This window comes from Falco punctatus (genome assembly GCF_963210335.1).
Source record: "Falco punctatus genome assembly, chromosome: 3".
Lineage (NCBI taxonomy): Eukaryota > Metazoa > Chordata > Aves > Falconiformes > Falconidae > Falco > Falco punctatus.
Window position 1 is genome coordinate 71,333,793 of NC_137582.1, and position 16,640 is coordinate 71,350,432.

Sequence of the window (16,640 nt, forward strand, 5' to 3'; positions counted from 1 at the left end):
TCTACGATTTGTAAGGGATCTTGGAACTGCTGCAAAAAATCTCTGCAGGAGGCACTAATCTACTGCTGATTCAAATGTGAGTGCCCTGATCAAGTATATTTGGATCAGCTGATAACCAGTGTACCAGCTTGGCAAGGCTGGTCTTAGTGGAAATCATCATTATGTATCTCATATAGTGGGTTTTTATTCTACCACAAGAGGACATAGTAAAAGAAGGGGACTGGACTTTCTAGTGATGTAACTGCTCAAATTCTGAAATCCTTATCTGATTTTATCATCTGGGAAGCAGGATAAGACAGCTGCAAGCCCAGTTTGCAACAAATGAACCTCTGTCCCTTCCATACAATGGAGCTGAACCAGCCCGTGCCCTAGCAATCAGCTGTTTGCCTTCCAGGATATTCTAACATGTGTCATGGAAACCCTGGCTATAACTACAGCAGTCGTTCCAGAGCGGTCATGCTGACTTCCTGACCATGTTAATTAATTAACAAAGGTATATGGAAACCAGCCAATAACTTTTAGGAACCTTGCCTGTTGTTTAGCAGATTTCCAAGGCAGTATTAAAGCATTGCCAGATTTCCCACAAAATGTAAAGCACTTTTATTGCAGTGCATGTCATGAGCAGTCACAGTAGCAAAGATGGAATTCAGGTTGATGAAAGGCTGTCTCAGGGACAGTCTCCAACATGTTTGACCCTGTTGGACACATAGCTTATTCGTTTATCTTACTGCAGCTGTCCGTACTGGGACTGTCAGATATAATTCCTGAACATAGAACAACTGTCTTTTACATCTACTTCTATGTAGGCAACTGACTGAAAAGCAGGTTGTAGGTGACAGAAGACAGTAAATCAGGCTACAGTGGCCTAATCAAAAGTTTTTGCTTTCATTGAAACTGTCAGTTTCTAGGGATACTGGTCAGCTCCACTTCAGAAATAACACTTGTTAACTTTTTACAAATTTCTACTGCTAGAAGTTTTTCTTTCAATTCAAATCCCAACAGGCTACAATGGTTTGAACAAGCTTTCTGGTGCTAGGCTATATGTTGTTGTATGCAGTGTCAGTTACCAGACCTTTTCTTGCAGCTCCTCCAAGTCATGTCTTAGAATGAGCTCTTTTTCAGCAAGCTACCAAATAGACAAATTATGTTACCATGGTACTAAACTAATAGCTTAAAGCAACAAACACAAAAACCAGACTCCTTTTTGCCTTCTTTCTTTACAGAGACATTAAGGATACGACAGTGAACTCTTATAGTGAACTTCAAGGGTGTTAATCCAGGGTATCATAGGCTTATACACTAATGTCCCACAGCAGATATTTCTCTCAATTTTCAAATCAAAGTGCCATGTAATATTTTGCAGGGGCGAGGGGGGAAGCAAGATGGGAAATAGAATTCGTTCAGTATGTTACAACCCTCTGTTACTTGGCAGTTGGGAAAGATGTGTCTGATAATATTGGTGTATTAACAAGTATTTTAGTTTTGCTGTTTAAAACACACACACACACTGGTTTGCTTGTGTAATTATGAGCATCAATAATGCCCTTAGAAAGCCACTGGCAGTCTGTAATTGGCAGTAGGAGCATGGATTGCCTTTTGATGTTTTATTGGACTGCCACGGGTTGGTGGGCGTTTGATTCAGTAATACTCAACCTCATAATTCTGAGTGAACAAGGACCATGTAGAAAGTCAAAACCGTTGCTCAAGATGGATACAAGTCCAGTGTCAGTATTCTGTGCCATCTTCCTCTACTGGAGAGTAATCTTGTTATATGCTTCTGCATTGATTTGTGTTATTCCAAGAGATTTCAAAATTTAAGAGGGACCAAATAATTACTGCAGTTGTTCTGTAGTGCAGCCTCTGGTGCTGAGATCATTCTAACTTGGACATGACTGCTTAACACCAAGCTCAGATACTTTCTCCAGATCTGAAATATGCTGTACCCGATGGCGTTGCCCTGTTGGCTGGCTAAGTAGCATGGACAGTATTCTCCTGACATAGTCCAAGAAATCCTCATACAAAGCAATTAATCTTCTACCAGAAATACTTATATTCCAAACATAAGGGCTTCCCAGTGTGGGTCTCATGTAAGATGGTGTAGCTTAGACTTAATTCAGACCTCAGCAGCAAAGATGTGTGAGTATCTACCCTTACTCAGGTAGATGAGCCTCTTGTTCAGTTTTGTTTAAAGCCTGTTTTCCACTGATTTGGAGTTGTCACCCACCCTAGGTACATGTGCTCCATTTTCTGTCAGTCCTTTTTACTGAGGTGTAACAAAAGTTTGCTCATTTGCCGGTTGTTTAAAGCTGGTTTTGCCTGTGGTCCCTCCCCTCTGCTCAGCACTGGTAGCACCACAAATGGAATGCAGGGTCTGCTTCTGGGTATCAAGTACAGTAAGGGCATAGACATACTGGAGCAAGTCCTGTGGAGAGCCACAAAGATGATTAACAGATTGGAGTCTCTGACCTCAGGGAGAGGCTGAGACCTGCAAATGTTTAGCCTGAAGAAGAGAGATCAGGGGTAATTTTACCAATGTATATAAATGCCTGATGGGAGGCTGTAGGACCCAGACTTTTCTGAATGGTCTCCAGTGAACAGATGAGAGGCAATGGGCACAAGCTGAAATATAATAACTTCTGTTTAAACCTGAGGATTTTTTATTTTTTTTTTAACTGTGAGGAAGGTCAAACACTGGAACAGGTTGTCCAGAGAGGTTGTGGGGTCTCTTTGGAGATAACTACAAATCTGACTGGACAGTGTCCTGATCAACCTGTTCTAGTTGACCCTGCTTTGAGCAGAGTTGGACTAGGTGATTTCTTTCATTCTGTGAAAATATAATTCAATCATATTTCAGGTTCTAACCAACTTTAATGTTCATCTTTTAATCATATGTGAGTGCATTTGTAAAACTTGAGAATATTGTCTTCCAGCAAACTGCATTGCATTGGAGTGCCTACTACAATAACCCAGAGCATGTGAAACTTCTCATAAAACATGATTCAAATATTGGAATCCCTGATATTGAAGGAAAAATTCCACTTCACTGGGCAGCTAACAACAAGGACCCTAGTGCAATTCACACAGTGAAATGTATTCTGGTAAGAATGTCTATTACATATATAATACTTTCTGTATTTGTTACTTCAATAAAATTTTTTTATTATCTTGAAATTTATCATTTTAGTCCACAGACTCTTTGAGAATGAAATAATTTGCTTTTCCTAATATCCATAATTTTGTAAGAAATCATCTTAAATATTTTTCCTCTCTTAAGAGGGATTTCTTCAAAGTTCTATAGGTTGATATCTTTGTTCCAACTCACGGACTGTAAAATTTCTCTTAATTAGTTTGAAGTGTGTAACTATTCATTAGGGGGTATGGGAGGGAGGAAGGGGTTGCAAGTTCTCCTAGTTAAAATGGCCAGTCACGTGACTCATCTCAGTTGCATCTCGCACACAGATTTTTGTTGTGTGTCTTCATTATTTGAAAGTTTATTTCTAGTTATAACTGTACTGACAAGTCTAATTTAATTTTGTCTTTCAAGTCAGAATTCTGGGAACTATTTGATCAATTATCAGTCAGCATATGATCAATTTATTGAGAGGCTTTCAAAATGTTTTTGTGTATGGATTTAATACTTTTTCCTTGATGGCATATTTTCTCTTTCTGCAGTATTTCAGTTCCATTTTCTACACTGACAGTTATAATGAGTAGAATGAAATCATGTGCTCAGCTTGATTTTCATCTTGATTTTTATTCTGTGGAAATCTCTGAAATTCACTAACATGGAAAGATACAGAAGTCTCAATTGAATATTTCTCCCATTACAACAATCTCTCTATTATCTTTGTCTTTCAAAGGTCTTTCAGAACTAGACACATATTGATTGTAAGCTAACTACAATGTCTTATGTCTGTTTCCCTGGTTAGCTTGCAAGTTGAGAACTAGTGTGGCATATTAAAATTTGCTTTGCTTTTCTCCAGATCACATTGATAATTTTACTGTTACTGATACTTTTTTTTACAATGAAAATAGTTTTTGAGAAGTTTCCAGTGTTAAATTAATGTGATTTTATTTCTGTATTACTTCTGTTTATTCAAGTTATTTGTAATTTGATCTAAGTTTTGAAATAATTTGTCACAAACAGAATTTTGTCACAAAGTTTTAGTTTCTATATACCATCTAATTTTCTGCCACATTGGAGAAATAAATTTTCTGAAAAGTAGGTAAGGATTACTGTATTCAGATACAGACTTTTTCAAACATTAGATGGTCAAGGTGAATGTTGTGGGTCGGTCCCAGCCAACAGCCTAACACCTGCACAGCCACTCACTCACCCCTCTCTTACAAGACTGGGAGAAAAGAGAAGGAAGGCAAGAACTTATATGGATGAAGATAATGACAGTTTAGTATAGAAAGCGAAAGTTGTATGCAAAAAAGGGAGCTTATTCTCTACTTTCCATCAGAAGGCAGCTGTTAACCACTCCCAGGAAAGTGGCAAAGGAGTTTCAGCATGCATAATTGTTGCTTTGGAAGACAAACAGTGTAGCCACGATATCCCCCCCTGCCCTCCTCCTTTCCTTGACCTTTTTTTAGCTGACCATGATGTTATATCAATGAATATTGCTTGGGTCAATTTGGGTCAGCTGTCTCAGCTGTGTCCCATCCCAATCTCTTGCCCACCCCAGCCCACTCACTGAGGGGAGCAGGGCAGGGCATGAAAAAGATAAATCCTTGATGCTGTTGAAGCACTATTCAGTAACAGCCAGAATGTGGGTGTGTTATCAACAGTTCTAATCACAAATACAAAGCCCAGCACCATACCTGCTGCTGTGAGGAAAATTAATTCCATCCTAGCCAGGTGCACTATAAAAGGTAAAAAATACCTGTCTCCTTACTGAAGGTGTTCTCAAAGATTCTCTTTAGGTAATACAGAATGATGATCATGTCTAGTTTTTTTGATTCTTTTATTTTTAGCACTGACAGTTAAAAGAGTGTATTCCTGATTCCATCTAGCCTTTTTCATGCATCAGTTAAATTGTTTATATTCCAAATAGTTACACCTGTATATGCTTGTTGATGGAGGAAGATAATAAAAGCAATTTAGCTTACAAAATATGCTGCAAACGTTGATGATACAGAAACATTGTTACTAGGTAGATTAAACATGTTGTTGAGTATAAATACCTTTTCTTTTGGTGGTGGTGCCTCTGAGTTTAATCCTTTAGTAAGATCTTGTTTTCCCTCCAAACTGAAGTGTTTCTTCATAGATATCTGCCTAGCAGAGTTTATAATCTTCCCCTCGTTTCTATAGTTGCATTTTGCCGTATAACTCCATTCCAGATCTATTGCTCAGGCATCTCCTCTGATTCTCATTCTTCTCTAGGTCTTCACATCCAGATTAGCATTACAGTTTTTCACATTGTTTCTGCATGGTACTTCTAATATACGTACCCATACAACTAAAATTTCTATCATCTTGTGTCTTAACTTACATAAGTGCATTTCTAAGTTCACAAGAATATTGTCTTGTTGTGATAGTGCAGCAGGCCTACAACTCTGTCACTGTTGCCTTTCCATTTTCATGACTGCATCCAACACAAGCCATTTGTCCTTGCTTTCATGATAGAGTGCTATAAGCTGTAAGCTATGTGCTGGTGCTCAGGTAGCAGTCAGATATTAATATTTACTGCTGCTCAGTCTACATTGGCAGCCTTTGTTGCCTGCTGACTAAGTTATGAAAAACAACACTGCTGTTGTTTTTCTCATGTTATCTTTGACACTCTGGCAGAATTCCCCAGAAAATTATATTTCTCTAGTGTCCTACTCAGAATTCTTCAGTGCTGCTTTACAAAATCTTGAGAAGAGTTAAGCTGCTGGGTTTTATTGAGACCACGGTCTATGATACTGAAAAATACTGTATTGTTTTTCCATGCTCTGCCATCTGGTTGCGTCCATTCATTGTCTCCTGTTTATAAATTCCTAAAATTAAGGGTCATCTTTCTGTGTGCTGTTTTTTAGTACTTAGCTGAGGGGAGAATGTCAAAACAAACAATACTGAAAAGAGCCCAACTGAATGCTGAAGAAGTAGGTTGGGTTTGCAGTGGTGACAGTTATGCACAAATTGGTTATATCTTATATTGAAATCTGTGAAATACAGTGAAAATGGAACCTATGACATATTTAGAAAGTAAACATGTGAAGTAGAGAGAAACTCTGATTGGGAGGTCCTCTCATAGTCAACTTCCTTTTCCACCTTTCCAGATTCAGCAGTGCTTGGTTACATGAAAAACTTTGGGAAGATTTAAGGAGAAAAGAACAGAATAAGGTTCTATTAATATGATGGAAACAACTGCTTAGTACTCTGTCTGTTTTGTATCTCTTCTCTTTATTTATTCTTCATGGTAAGAGACATGATATTTACTTATACAACACTTTCCATTATTGCCTACAGTTCCATTATTCTAATGACTGCAGAAAAACGTGTGTCTTCTGTGTATTGTGCTTAAAATATTAGTATAGTATGACAGTTTAATTATAGCTAGTTTTACAACAAAACCACTTTAAATCCAGAGAAATTATATTCCTGAATGTATACAAAATACAAAATTTTAGTTTAAGTGGCCAAAAATTTCAAAACACAAGTACTTTTAGACTAGAATATAAGTAGTGGCTTTGTCATTAAAAGATGCTTTACCACTTTGCAAAAGCAACACTTTTGATAATGAGGATATGTTCTGGGCAACATCAGGGACTTTGAGCCAGGAGTTCTAGGATTCATGTATTTAATATGTTGTTGTGCTTTTAGAAGGCTTGAAACTTAGCTATCCAGGTTACATCAGTACGTTACAGGTAGAGTGAAGAAGCATTTGGTTTCCTGTTTGTCCATTTTGTTCAAACAGGTTTTCCTTTGGTGTATTCCTTTCAGTAATAACTTCTGTGCATGTCATCCTTCATTTTTAGTCATTTCTTAAAAGTGATTCTCATAGAGATCACTTCTGAATTGTAGCAGTGGACTCTATACTCCCCCTGCTGAGCTCTTTGAGTAAACAGAAAGTAAGCATATTATCAGTTAGCTTTCTCTTGAGAATTATTAAAGCTGGGGAAGAACGTAAAACTTCACTTCTCAATGCAGTGGCTCAGATAAACACTTTTGAATGCTGGTTAAAAGAAATGTTACTCATGCTTTGGTTATTGTGGTTTGTGCACGTAACAACGTTAACTTTGATTGTATTTTTAGTTGAGATTCGTATCTACCAATTTTTTGTTTTTAATAATTATTTGTTATTGCACAAGTGGCTAGATACAGTAATGAACTACAGTATGTTTCAAGTATGTTAATTTTTTTCTCTAGCAAAACATGGCTATCTACCGATATCTGAAATTGATGTGGTCTTTTATATGTGAGACAGGCAACGTAGCATTTACATACAGAATGTGAAGTATGTAAATGTTTAACTTCAGAAAACTTAAGTTAATCAAATATTAGGAGGTTTAAGTCGACACTGTTAGAAAGTAAGACAGTAAGAATTCAAGAATCAGGGCATTGCAGAGTTCAGTTTACTACTTCAGTATTAATTTGACCAGATTGCACTTGCGAAATACGGTTAAATGTAGCTCTAAAAGTGAGGTTTGAGTTGTTGTGGTTTTTTTTTTTTTTCTATTAAATAGAACATACAGAATGTACAAACTTTGTCAATTCATTTTGTAGACAAACCACATCTCTGGAATTTCCTGACCTTCTGCTTCTTGATTTATTATTCCCAATGTTAGATGTTAATTTTCTAGGTAATATTTACTGCATTTCAAATAATGCAAATACAAGTGATTTTATGGCCTATTTGTGTGCCTAGTGAAGTTGGTAGGAAAAATTGCAGTTAGTTTAGTGAGGAAGGGATTAGGAACTTGCTTTAACTGCTAACAAGCTGCAGGGATCACAGTCTCTCCCTCCTCCTTCATAAGTATATTGTAAGATACAGTGTGGCTCTATTTTCAGAAGGATTGTTTTTCTTAATTATCATGGTTAAAATCCACTCTAGTGTTGGAAGTTTAAAATCTCAGGACTACATTCTCTTTTTTCTTTTGCACAGGGTTCCCATGACTTCAGTGAATTGTTCTGAATTGTTGGTGATAGAGCAGCAGACTTACTATCTACAGTTTATTTAAGCTCTTGTTTTGACATTCTGCTTCTGCTGTACGTTTGGTGTCCTGCATCCTGAATTTCTATTGTTTTATTATTTACCGTTTTTCTTTAGAGATACCTATTTTTTCAGGAAAGTGAAGTTCAAAGTTTGTATTTCATTGGCCTTTATGATATTTGCAGATATTTGGAGATCTCTGGAACACTGTGATGATGTTCACTTGTACCTGTTCTGTTCTTTTGTCTGAGAAAAAAAGTAATGAAGAGAAATCTGTCTAGAAAAAAGTTGATGAGAGGAAATTATCATAATATGAAATTAGATAGCTAGGGGCCTTATGTGAAAGTAATTTAGCATGTTTTTAAAGAAAATGTGATGAAAAGTCAAGTTATATCTATTAATTCCTACATTATTTGATCAAATGACTAATCACAATACTTTAGAAGGTTTTTTTACTCAAAATTAAGCCCATTACAAGTAGATGCATTCATTAGAAGTTCTCTCTAATTTACTTCTATCCTGTCAGCTAGAGACCTTGACATCTCCTTTAGAAATACTCTAAGTCATGTAGTTTGAAAATGCTGTAAAAGTATAATGAAAGGCGTACGATTAACTTGTGAAAAAAGAGGAATGTCCTAGAAGAAAAATACAAAGATATATATGTTGTGTTCAGCTTAGGAAATCAAGTAAGAAGATCTAGTTATTTTTACAAGTGTCTGAGTTATTCTTTCAAAGATCTGTGTAAGGAGCCACTGGCACAACAGACTGGTAAAACTGTAAGTTGTGTATGAAAATCAGATCTTATACAAGTAAGTATAAAAAAAAATTCCGTAAGAAATATTTGAAGATAGCCTATACTGTAACAAAAGTATTTGATTGTAGAGCTGTATTCTACTGAACAAGGACGGTTTATCTATTTATTATAAGACTAAAAAAAAAAAAAACTGTAAAGAGTATATAGTTTTCCTCTTCAACTTAAATATATTTTTAATCTTGTATATTTATATTTTTTTAAAGGAAGCTGCACCTACAGAATCTCTGCTTAACTGGCAAGACTATGAAGGACGAACTCCCCTTCATTTTGCTGTTGCCGATGGGAATGTAGCTGTTGTTGATGTCCTAACCTCCTATGAAGGCTGCAATGTGACATCTTATGACAACTTGTTTCGAACTCCCCTTCACTGGGCAGCCTTACTTGGTAAAATGAACAATGCTGAAGTCCTTTAATAATTAATTGACTGTGGTGTTTAACCTTTGTCTCTGATTTTTATTTAATTCCAGCCGAGCGTTATGCTGACTGATCTCTTAGATCAATACAATAGAAACAATAGTAGTTTCTGCTAAATCAGGATTAAAGTTTGTGTGTAAACTGGGGTTTTTTAGCTTCAGTCTCCAAAGCATTGTAAAATGCACTGCTTCAGCAGGCGATATACCAGCATGTATGCCAGACAATCCATTGGGGTGCATGAAGGAAATATCAGAACTTCTGTTTATGTTATTTTTAATCTGAAAAAAATAAGAAAACTTTACTCATACATAATATATAGATTGATGATATCACCCTCTCTTGGTCCATATGTAAGATGGTCATGTAGAGTTTGCAAGGTGTCCTGAGGGAAGTGAGTGCTCCACAACATTGAGGGGTTGGCAGTGGCATCATTTGTGTGTACTGCAGTTTACATGTGCCCAGTTAAGTGGATTTATGTGTTATACTATCTAGTTTTTACTAAACTACTCCTCAGAAAATAGACAAGTAACTTAAAAAGATTCCCACAAAGAAACAGCAGATAATCTGATAATGCCAGCACAAGTGAACAAGAAAATGGCAGAGCTGACACTTTCCCTACTCCTAGTACAAGCTCTTCATCGGATACATTTTGACAATCTAATCAGATCTGACAATAAGTTTTATTCAGATAAAGGGGTTTCTTTCTGCTCAGATTGCTGCTCTGAGACTCAGGTGCTTGGTAAATTATAACTCTGCATATATTAATTTTGCATAGTTTGATTTTACAGGTTACAAAACTGGATCTTTACAAAACAGGTAAAAACCAGATTAAATATAGTCCAAATACAGGAAAACAACTCATTAACTGACAAGCACAAAAATAATATGATTTAGAAAATTGACCTCCTATTTTCCATTTCCTATATACAGGGGAGAAAAATAGCCACCATGTACATACCGGATAAAAAGAAAGAATCTTCAAACACTTTCTCTCCCCTTTTAACGGCTTCATCCCCATGATCCTTTGGGACGCTGCTGACAAAGAATGCAAATAGAAGAATCAGATTGCTCACTGGAGCAAGTTACTGCAATTTCAGTGACAATATACATGTAGTCTGATTATGTTTACTTTAAAAAACAGAAAGAAGGAAAGAATGTTATCAGATTTGCATTTGCATTCAAGTAGGGATATTGAATTTTTACAGAGAAACTGTGAAACATTTTAAGTGTTATAAGATTGATCTCCCAAATAAATAGTTGTTATCACTTTGTTCTGTCCAAGAAACAAATTTTATTGTGTTTTTAAATTGATTGTATTTAGGAGAGTTTTGTCTGTTGGAAAAATGGATTGTCTAATCAATGTGGACTAAAGGGGGGAGATGTGCCAAGACCTCCAGCATCCTTTGTGAACTTGATGAGGTCTCTAGGTGGCATATGCCCATGGGGAACTTCTGATTGGTAAATTATGATTAATTTTTAGGGTTCAGTTTTTAAGTTAGATGCTGTATAATAGATTTCAAAGACTCTAAAATGTTAATAAATAGGCTAACAGTAGGAGGTTTTAAGTAGAGCATGGATACAGCCTCAAATACCTTGTTTAAAGGTGATGGGTTGCATGTGACTGCATCTTAGAGCATTATTGCCCCTGTTACTTTTTCTTCAGCCAAGTTACATCTCTTCTAAATAAAAGTATTATAGAAATCGCAGTTCTTGACCTCAAGAACTGAGTTTTAATGTTTACAGTAATATCCAAGTGAGATCCATCTTTGCACCAATTTATTGCCTGTTGCAACCAATATAATTTTTTTTCAACTCCCTCAAGTCTTCTTTCTCATAGATAATTTAGCTAAACTTCCTGTCCCAATTATAGAGTTCAGTTACCCTTTTTCTAGTTGTGTATCCTGAAAGTTCAGGCAGCTTTTTTTCCAGGCTCAGTACTCCTATGGTTTTCCTGCTGGGATTGCACTCAGAACCAACTTCTTCCAGTGCACTTCAGTTCACTTCTTAGAGTCTTGAGATGGGAGGAGCACAGCAACGTTACAGCTCCTCTTTTTGGTGGTTTTTTGGTAGAAAGGGACAGAATGTTGTAATGTTCTGGGTCCTGGCTCATCTGAATGGCTGAAAGGAAAGAGGAACCTTCCTGTACACCCTAAAGTTTTTAGAGAAAAAGAACCCCCACATAGCTGTTTATCCTTGTTGACCCAAGTTGACCATTTCTTCTTTTTTTCTGATACTTCTATACAGAGAAAGTCTGAAAGTGTCATTCCACAAAAGAAGTCTTGCCTAGTCCTCCATTTCTTAGGTTTTTAAAAGCTACAGGCCACAACTATTACACAGCTTCATTCTGTAATTGTCGGTGTTTTCATTAAAACGAAGTCTACTGCTAGTGGAAAGGTTTCCTCATTTTTTTCCATTTATTCTGAAGTAATTTAAGTCAACTATGCAAAAGTAACAAGCTACAAAATTGATTGTTTTCCCCACATGCAAGATACTGGGAGAGTAAAAAGTACTCTGTAAAGTCAAGAGTATTTGAATGTAATTTATGCCTTATATTATCTTTTAAAATACCAAATCATTAAGATATTCTGAGCTGCATATGCCTGCAAAAGAAAGCATATGAAATGATCAGTTGACTTTAGTGGCAATATACTACTATATTGTCTTTGTTTTCCTGTCTGTGAAGTGGATGTAAAGTTTACCTATCCCCCCAAAAACGTTGTGATTTTAATATAAAAACATTCTGATCTGTTTTGATGGAAGGACTTGTGTGTGTCAGTCTGCTGTTTATTGCAGATATGGCAGCTGGTAGTAGACTAGCCTCCAGATTCTATACATCTTCAGCTGAAATTTTGATTGAGTAAAATCTAAGCAAAAGTTTACACTTAATTTCTCTAAAACAGTGTGATGTTGGATGAAATTGTCAATGTTGGTTTAGCCTACTTTTTAGTGTAGATGAACAAATGTTCATCAATATCAGTCTGTGCTTACATTCCTGCTTCTGACTGAACTCACTCGCAAATGCAGTATCTCATCAGGAGCTTTTTCTGGAAATATTCAACTCATTCATTGCAATGTTAAAATCACCGTTGTCTCGCCAGCTGCTGCTGGTTTCTTTGTTTAGGAAAATGCTCTGGTGATTTATTTAAAAAGAAACAGAAAATCTTTCCACGTGTTTCTATTCATAGGTCATTCCAGTTTACAGATGCCCCTCAAAAATGACGATAGAGAGTGTGGAACTGGAAGACTATTAGGAAGAAGGTGCATGCCAGTCTTAATAGTTCAAATAATCAAGTCTTATGTTTCTCTGTTATGTTTAGATTATAATGGCTACAACACAAATAGACTATCATTTTATTGAAATCTGTTTATTTTCTTCAGGGTTTTTTTTTGTTGTTGGGGTTTTTTTAATAAGGAAGTATTCAATTTTAGGACATGGTACATAAACTAGTTTTATTATATTGTTTTTCTCAGGTCATGCACAGATTGTCCATCTCTTATTAGAAAGAAATAAATTTGGAACTATCCCATCTGATAGTCAAGGTGCAACACCCCTACATTATGCAGCACAGAGCAACTTTGCTGTAAGTAGCATATACCCTAAATGAGACTTAAATATATTTTGCTGAAGTATTTATAATGTAACAAAGTGTTTGAGTTGGTTTTAATATCATATAAACACAGTGTTGTCTGCACAAGCTTAATTTAGAGTATGTGGTATAAATATGGTTAGTTCAATCTATTAAAAATAGATTTAAAAACCCTAAATTGCTGTACAAAGAAAGGTCCTTTGATCTATATGTTTGCATCAGAACACGATAGTCATTTAGGTACTTCAACAGAAAGGAGAGTGGCACCTACTATTTTACAGTGCTTTCACTTTTTAAGACTCATTGTAGCAAAATCTGAACAGTTAGAAGGTATCTAGAGTGAGATCACCTGTATGAGTATTTGCACAGCTGCTTCAGTACCAGTCGAACCAGTCTTTGCCTTCAAGAAGGTGATTAAATTATAAATATTTGCTATTATGAATAAGCTGTTATTTCATAAATAATGGCTACAGAGTGAGTAGCTTTTCTCAATCCTCCATGAAATCTTTTTTTTTTTTACATTTTTAATACTTTTAAAATATTTTTTAAGTCCAGACAACAAAGAAAATTTGCTTCTCAGATAGCCTAATGCTTATATTTTGGTACAACAGATAATTTTTTTCTAGAGCAAGATCAGGTACAGTAGAACTAAATATAAAACTCAGCTGTTTAATGATTGCTGATCATACTGATCATGGATGTAGCTCTCAAGCACTGGAACTTATGAAGGCTTTTCTCATGCTGCTCTGTCTCTCATAGTCAAATTACGCCACGCATAGTAAGCTGAGAGCTCCCATCTAAGTTCTGTTCAGTTGTATTATTCATAACCTCCCTTTACAAAAAGGGTTATTTCGTGCCTAATTAACATAGTTACGTAGCTCATATTGTAGCATTTTCTTAACAAGGATACTAATTTGGGTCTTTCTTGCACACCCACGTATTAATTTTCATTTTAAAAGTACTATTTTAATGCCCTTGAGAACCATTCAAGCTGAAAAATCCAGAAGTACTATTGAAAGAGGAATCTGACCAATGTATATTAATACCACAGCTGTCACCTGTTTCCTTGTGAAGAGCATGTTGTGGGATTTTGGTGGGTTTTTTTGGACGTGGTCTTAGTAAGACCATACAGATACTTTTTAAGTTCAGATGTTCATTGGAGGATATCTCTGTGTATACTTTACACCTTTTTAGAGATTTTTTTATTGATGTTGGTTACTCTCCATTACATGGTATCTGCAATTTGGGTCTGACTCACAAGCCTAAAATACGTATGATGTAAAAGCCGTTCTTTCTAGTTTGAGTCAGACTCATGGGAAGGATAGAATTGTTTTTATTTACAAACTGATGATTATCTCCACATGCTTTTATCTTTTTATCTTTTCTATATTGATACATTCTGGAAAAAAAAATGATTTTTCATACTGGCTTTCTTTCTCTGGGCTTAATTCATCAGTATGAAACATCCTCATTATGTTGCTGCCTTTTGACACCACCACCCAGCCAAACTATGGTATCATTTAGGGTTTTGTGGGGAAATAGAATACATGACAGAATCAAACATTCTTTTGTAATGTTGTATACTTACAATGAAAATACTGTTTCCCATCTTACATGAAGAATCAAACAGGAGAGTCTCATGCAGATCTGCAGGCCTCTTTTAGATGGTGATGTATCCCAGAGCCCCTGTTTGTGCATACCTAAGTTATGCCTGGAGCTTCTCACTTTTTTTACCACTGGTTGTTTCTGAGCACCACTGTTTGCTTTTTTTCTCAGATACATACAAAACCTTGAGTAATTTCTACTGCTGCGTTCCATATATATAGTCAGACAACTGAGTGGAGACACATCCATGTTTGTTTTGGCAATAGCATCTATATATTTACAGTTTGAGAGCCACACAGTTGTTCTGTTCAGTCTGCCCAAATTTGGATAGGCGTGTTATGTTTCTCAGTTAAAATACTATGTTTCTTAGTCCCCAACAAGAAGAAGAAAGTTTGTTCTTCTGTGTTTATTCTAAATATTTGTGTTGCTTTCAGTTTTACTTTGCTCGATATCTTGTTCTTTGCTTCATTTTCTGTGGGTTGCTTAATCTAATGTGACATTTTTGTTTTTTAAAGAGAATTAGCCAGCACTTAATTTACGTGAAGATTTGTTCTGTAAGACTAACTTACCCCCACTTATTATAGAAGGAAAAGTTCTAGAAGAGAAGTTAACTAATATAACCACCCAAATAAGTTGCCTGAAATTTAGATGTCTTATGTATCCTGCAGAAGGTCCAAATAAATTTCCTTTTAAAATTCTTGAACTTCATGTGTGAAGGCAGATGCTCTGTTAGTATTGATTTTGGTATGTAGAATGCAGGACTAAATATATGCAAATTTTTTTCTGATTTTTTTCCACAGATGTCCGGGAAAATGTACTTCCCTTTCACATACTTTTATAGATTGATGTAGTAAATGAAATGTGCAGAACCCTGTCTTACTTTTGAACATTCAAAAATAATATTTAGTAATTTTCAGAGTTTCTTGATAGCACAGAATGAAATGATTCAGGTTTACTTTTCTCCTTTACTGTTGTTTTTCAAATTTGTTGATTTTTATTTTTTCTCCGCTTTTTTTAAATACAGATAAAATACATGCAGTTTTTCATTACAAAATACATATAGAATTACAATGATTGATACATCTGTTTCCCAGTTTCTTAACCATCCTGTTCTACTTTAATTTCATTTTGTTTTAAAGTTGTGATAACTTTGTTTTGGAAAACAACTCTTACAGCACTATGGGATTTTCTTCCACTTTTTCCCATTAAAACCTTTTTTTTTTTTAGTGGTTGAAAGAAGTGTTGCTTTGCTAAAACTTAATGGAAAAATAAAATTACTTATTTATGTTTGTAGGATGTGTGCCTTAGTCTTGAAAAGGTCCAGCCTTCATACTGCTTTTGAATTTGCAGGATTTCAAGCAGTGTTGAGTACTGGTAGGGTGCAGAGTTGCTGGCCTAATGAGTAGGCACTTGTGTCTGAGATCTAGTGGTGGTTAGTGTGAGTTTATAAAGCTACAAACACATGCTGGTTTGTGTGGAAGGCTTAATGCTTCCATTCCTCATTATTTCTGGCTGGACCTTTTTATAATAAACTGACAGTTCAGACATGGACCCAAAGTCACAAAGCTGTTAGGATCTTAGATCACATTAATATAAGATAAATGAGGAACTTCTAATTTCTTTAGCAGGATGAAATAGTAAGTAGTAGTTAAAAAAACATCCAAACTAATCAATAGGACTTAAGCATTTAAACATCTTTGTGATTCCTTATAGCCAAAGAATTCTCATCCTACCCAGAACAGTGACAGAGCTATTTTGGGTAACGTGGGGGAAAGGATAAAATTGTGTTAATACTAAAATATAAAAATAAAATAATGAAACCCCTCTTTTCCCATTTTTTATCAGCTAGCCTATCAGTGGCTTTTAAGAGATGTTTACCAGCTGTTAAATACACAGCCTAAGACTTTAGATCAAAAAGGGAAAATCTTCCCCTAATTCTTGTTCTAGCAGTTGTGATTTCCTCTCCCTTCCTTTCCTGTGGGGCTTATTAAGAATTTAGGAGCCCGTTAAACAAGTGGACTTGTTTGCTGAGAGCTAAAACAGGCACACCATTTAAAGAAATAATTCTTTTTGCTTTGATTT

The 16,640-nt window shown here is 35.7% G+C and overlaps 1 protein-coding gene across 12 annotated transcripts in view; it reads left to right on the top strand.

Annotated features, from left to right (window-relative positions):
- INVS (inversin) overlaps window positions 1-16,640 on the top strand; it is a 99,075-nt gene that overhangs the window by 46,871 nt on the left and 35,564 nt on the right. For 11 of the 12 annotated variants that reach the window (XM_080378567.1, XM_080378568.1, XM_080378569.1 and 8 more), the window contains 3 exons: window positions 2,931-3,098; window positions 9,156-9,336; window positions 12,838-12,947. In XM_080378567.1, coding sequence (XP_080234693.1) covers window positions 2,931-3,098; window positions 9,156-9,336; window positions 12,838-12,947 — 459 coding nt within the window. Of the gene's footprint in view, window positions 1-2,930; window positions 3,099-6,264; window positions 6,405-9,155; window positions 9,337-12,837; window positions 12,948-16,640 lie in introns of all 12 variants that reach the window. The other variant, XM_080378564.1, reaches the window with a different exon arrangement.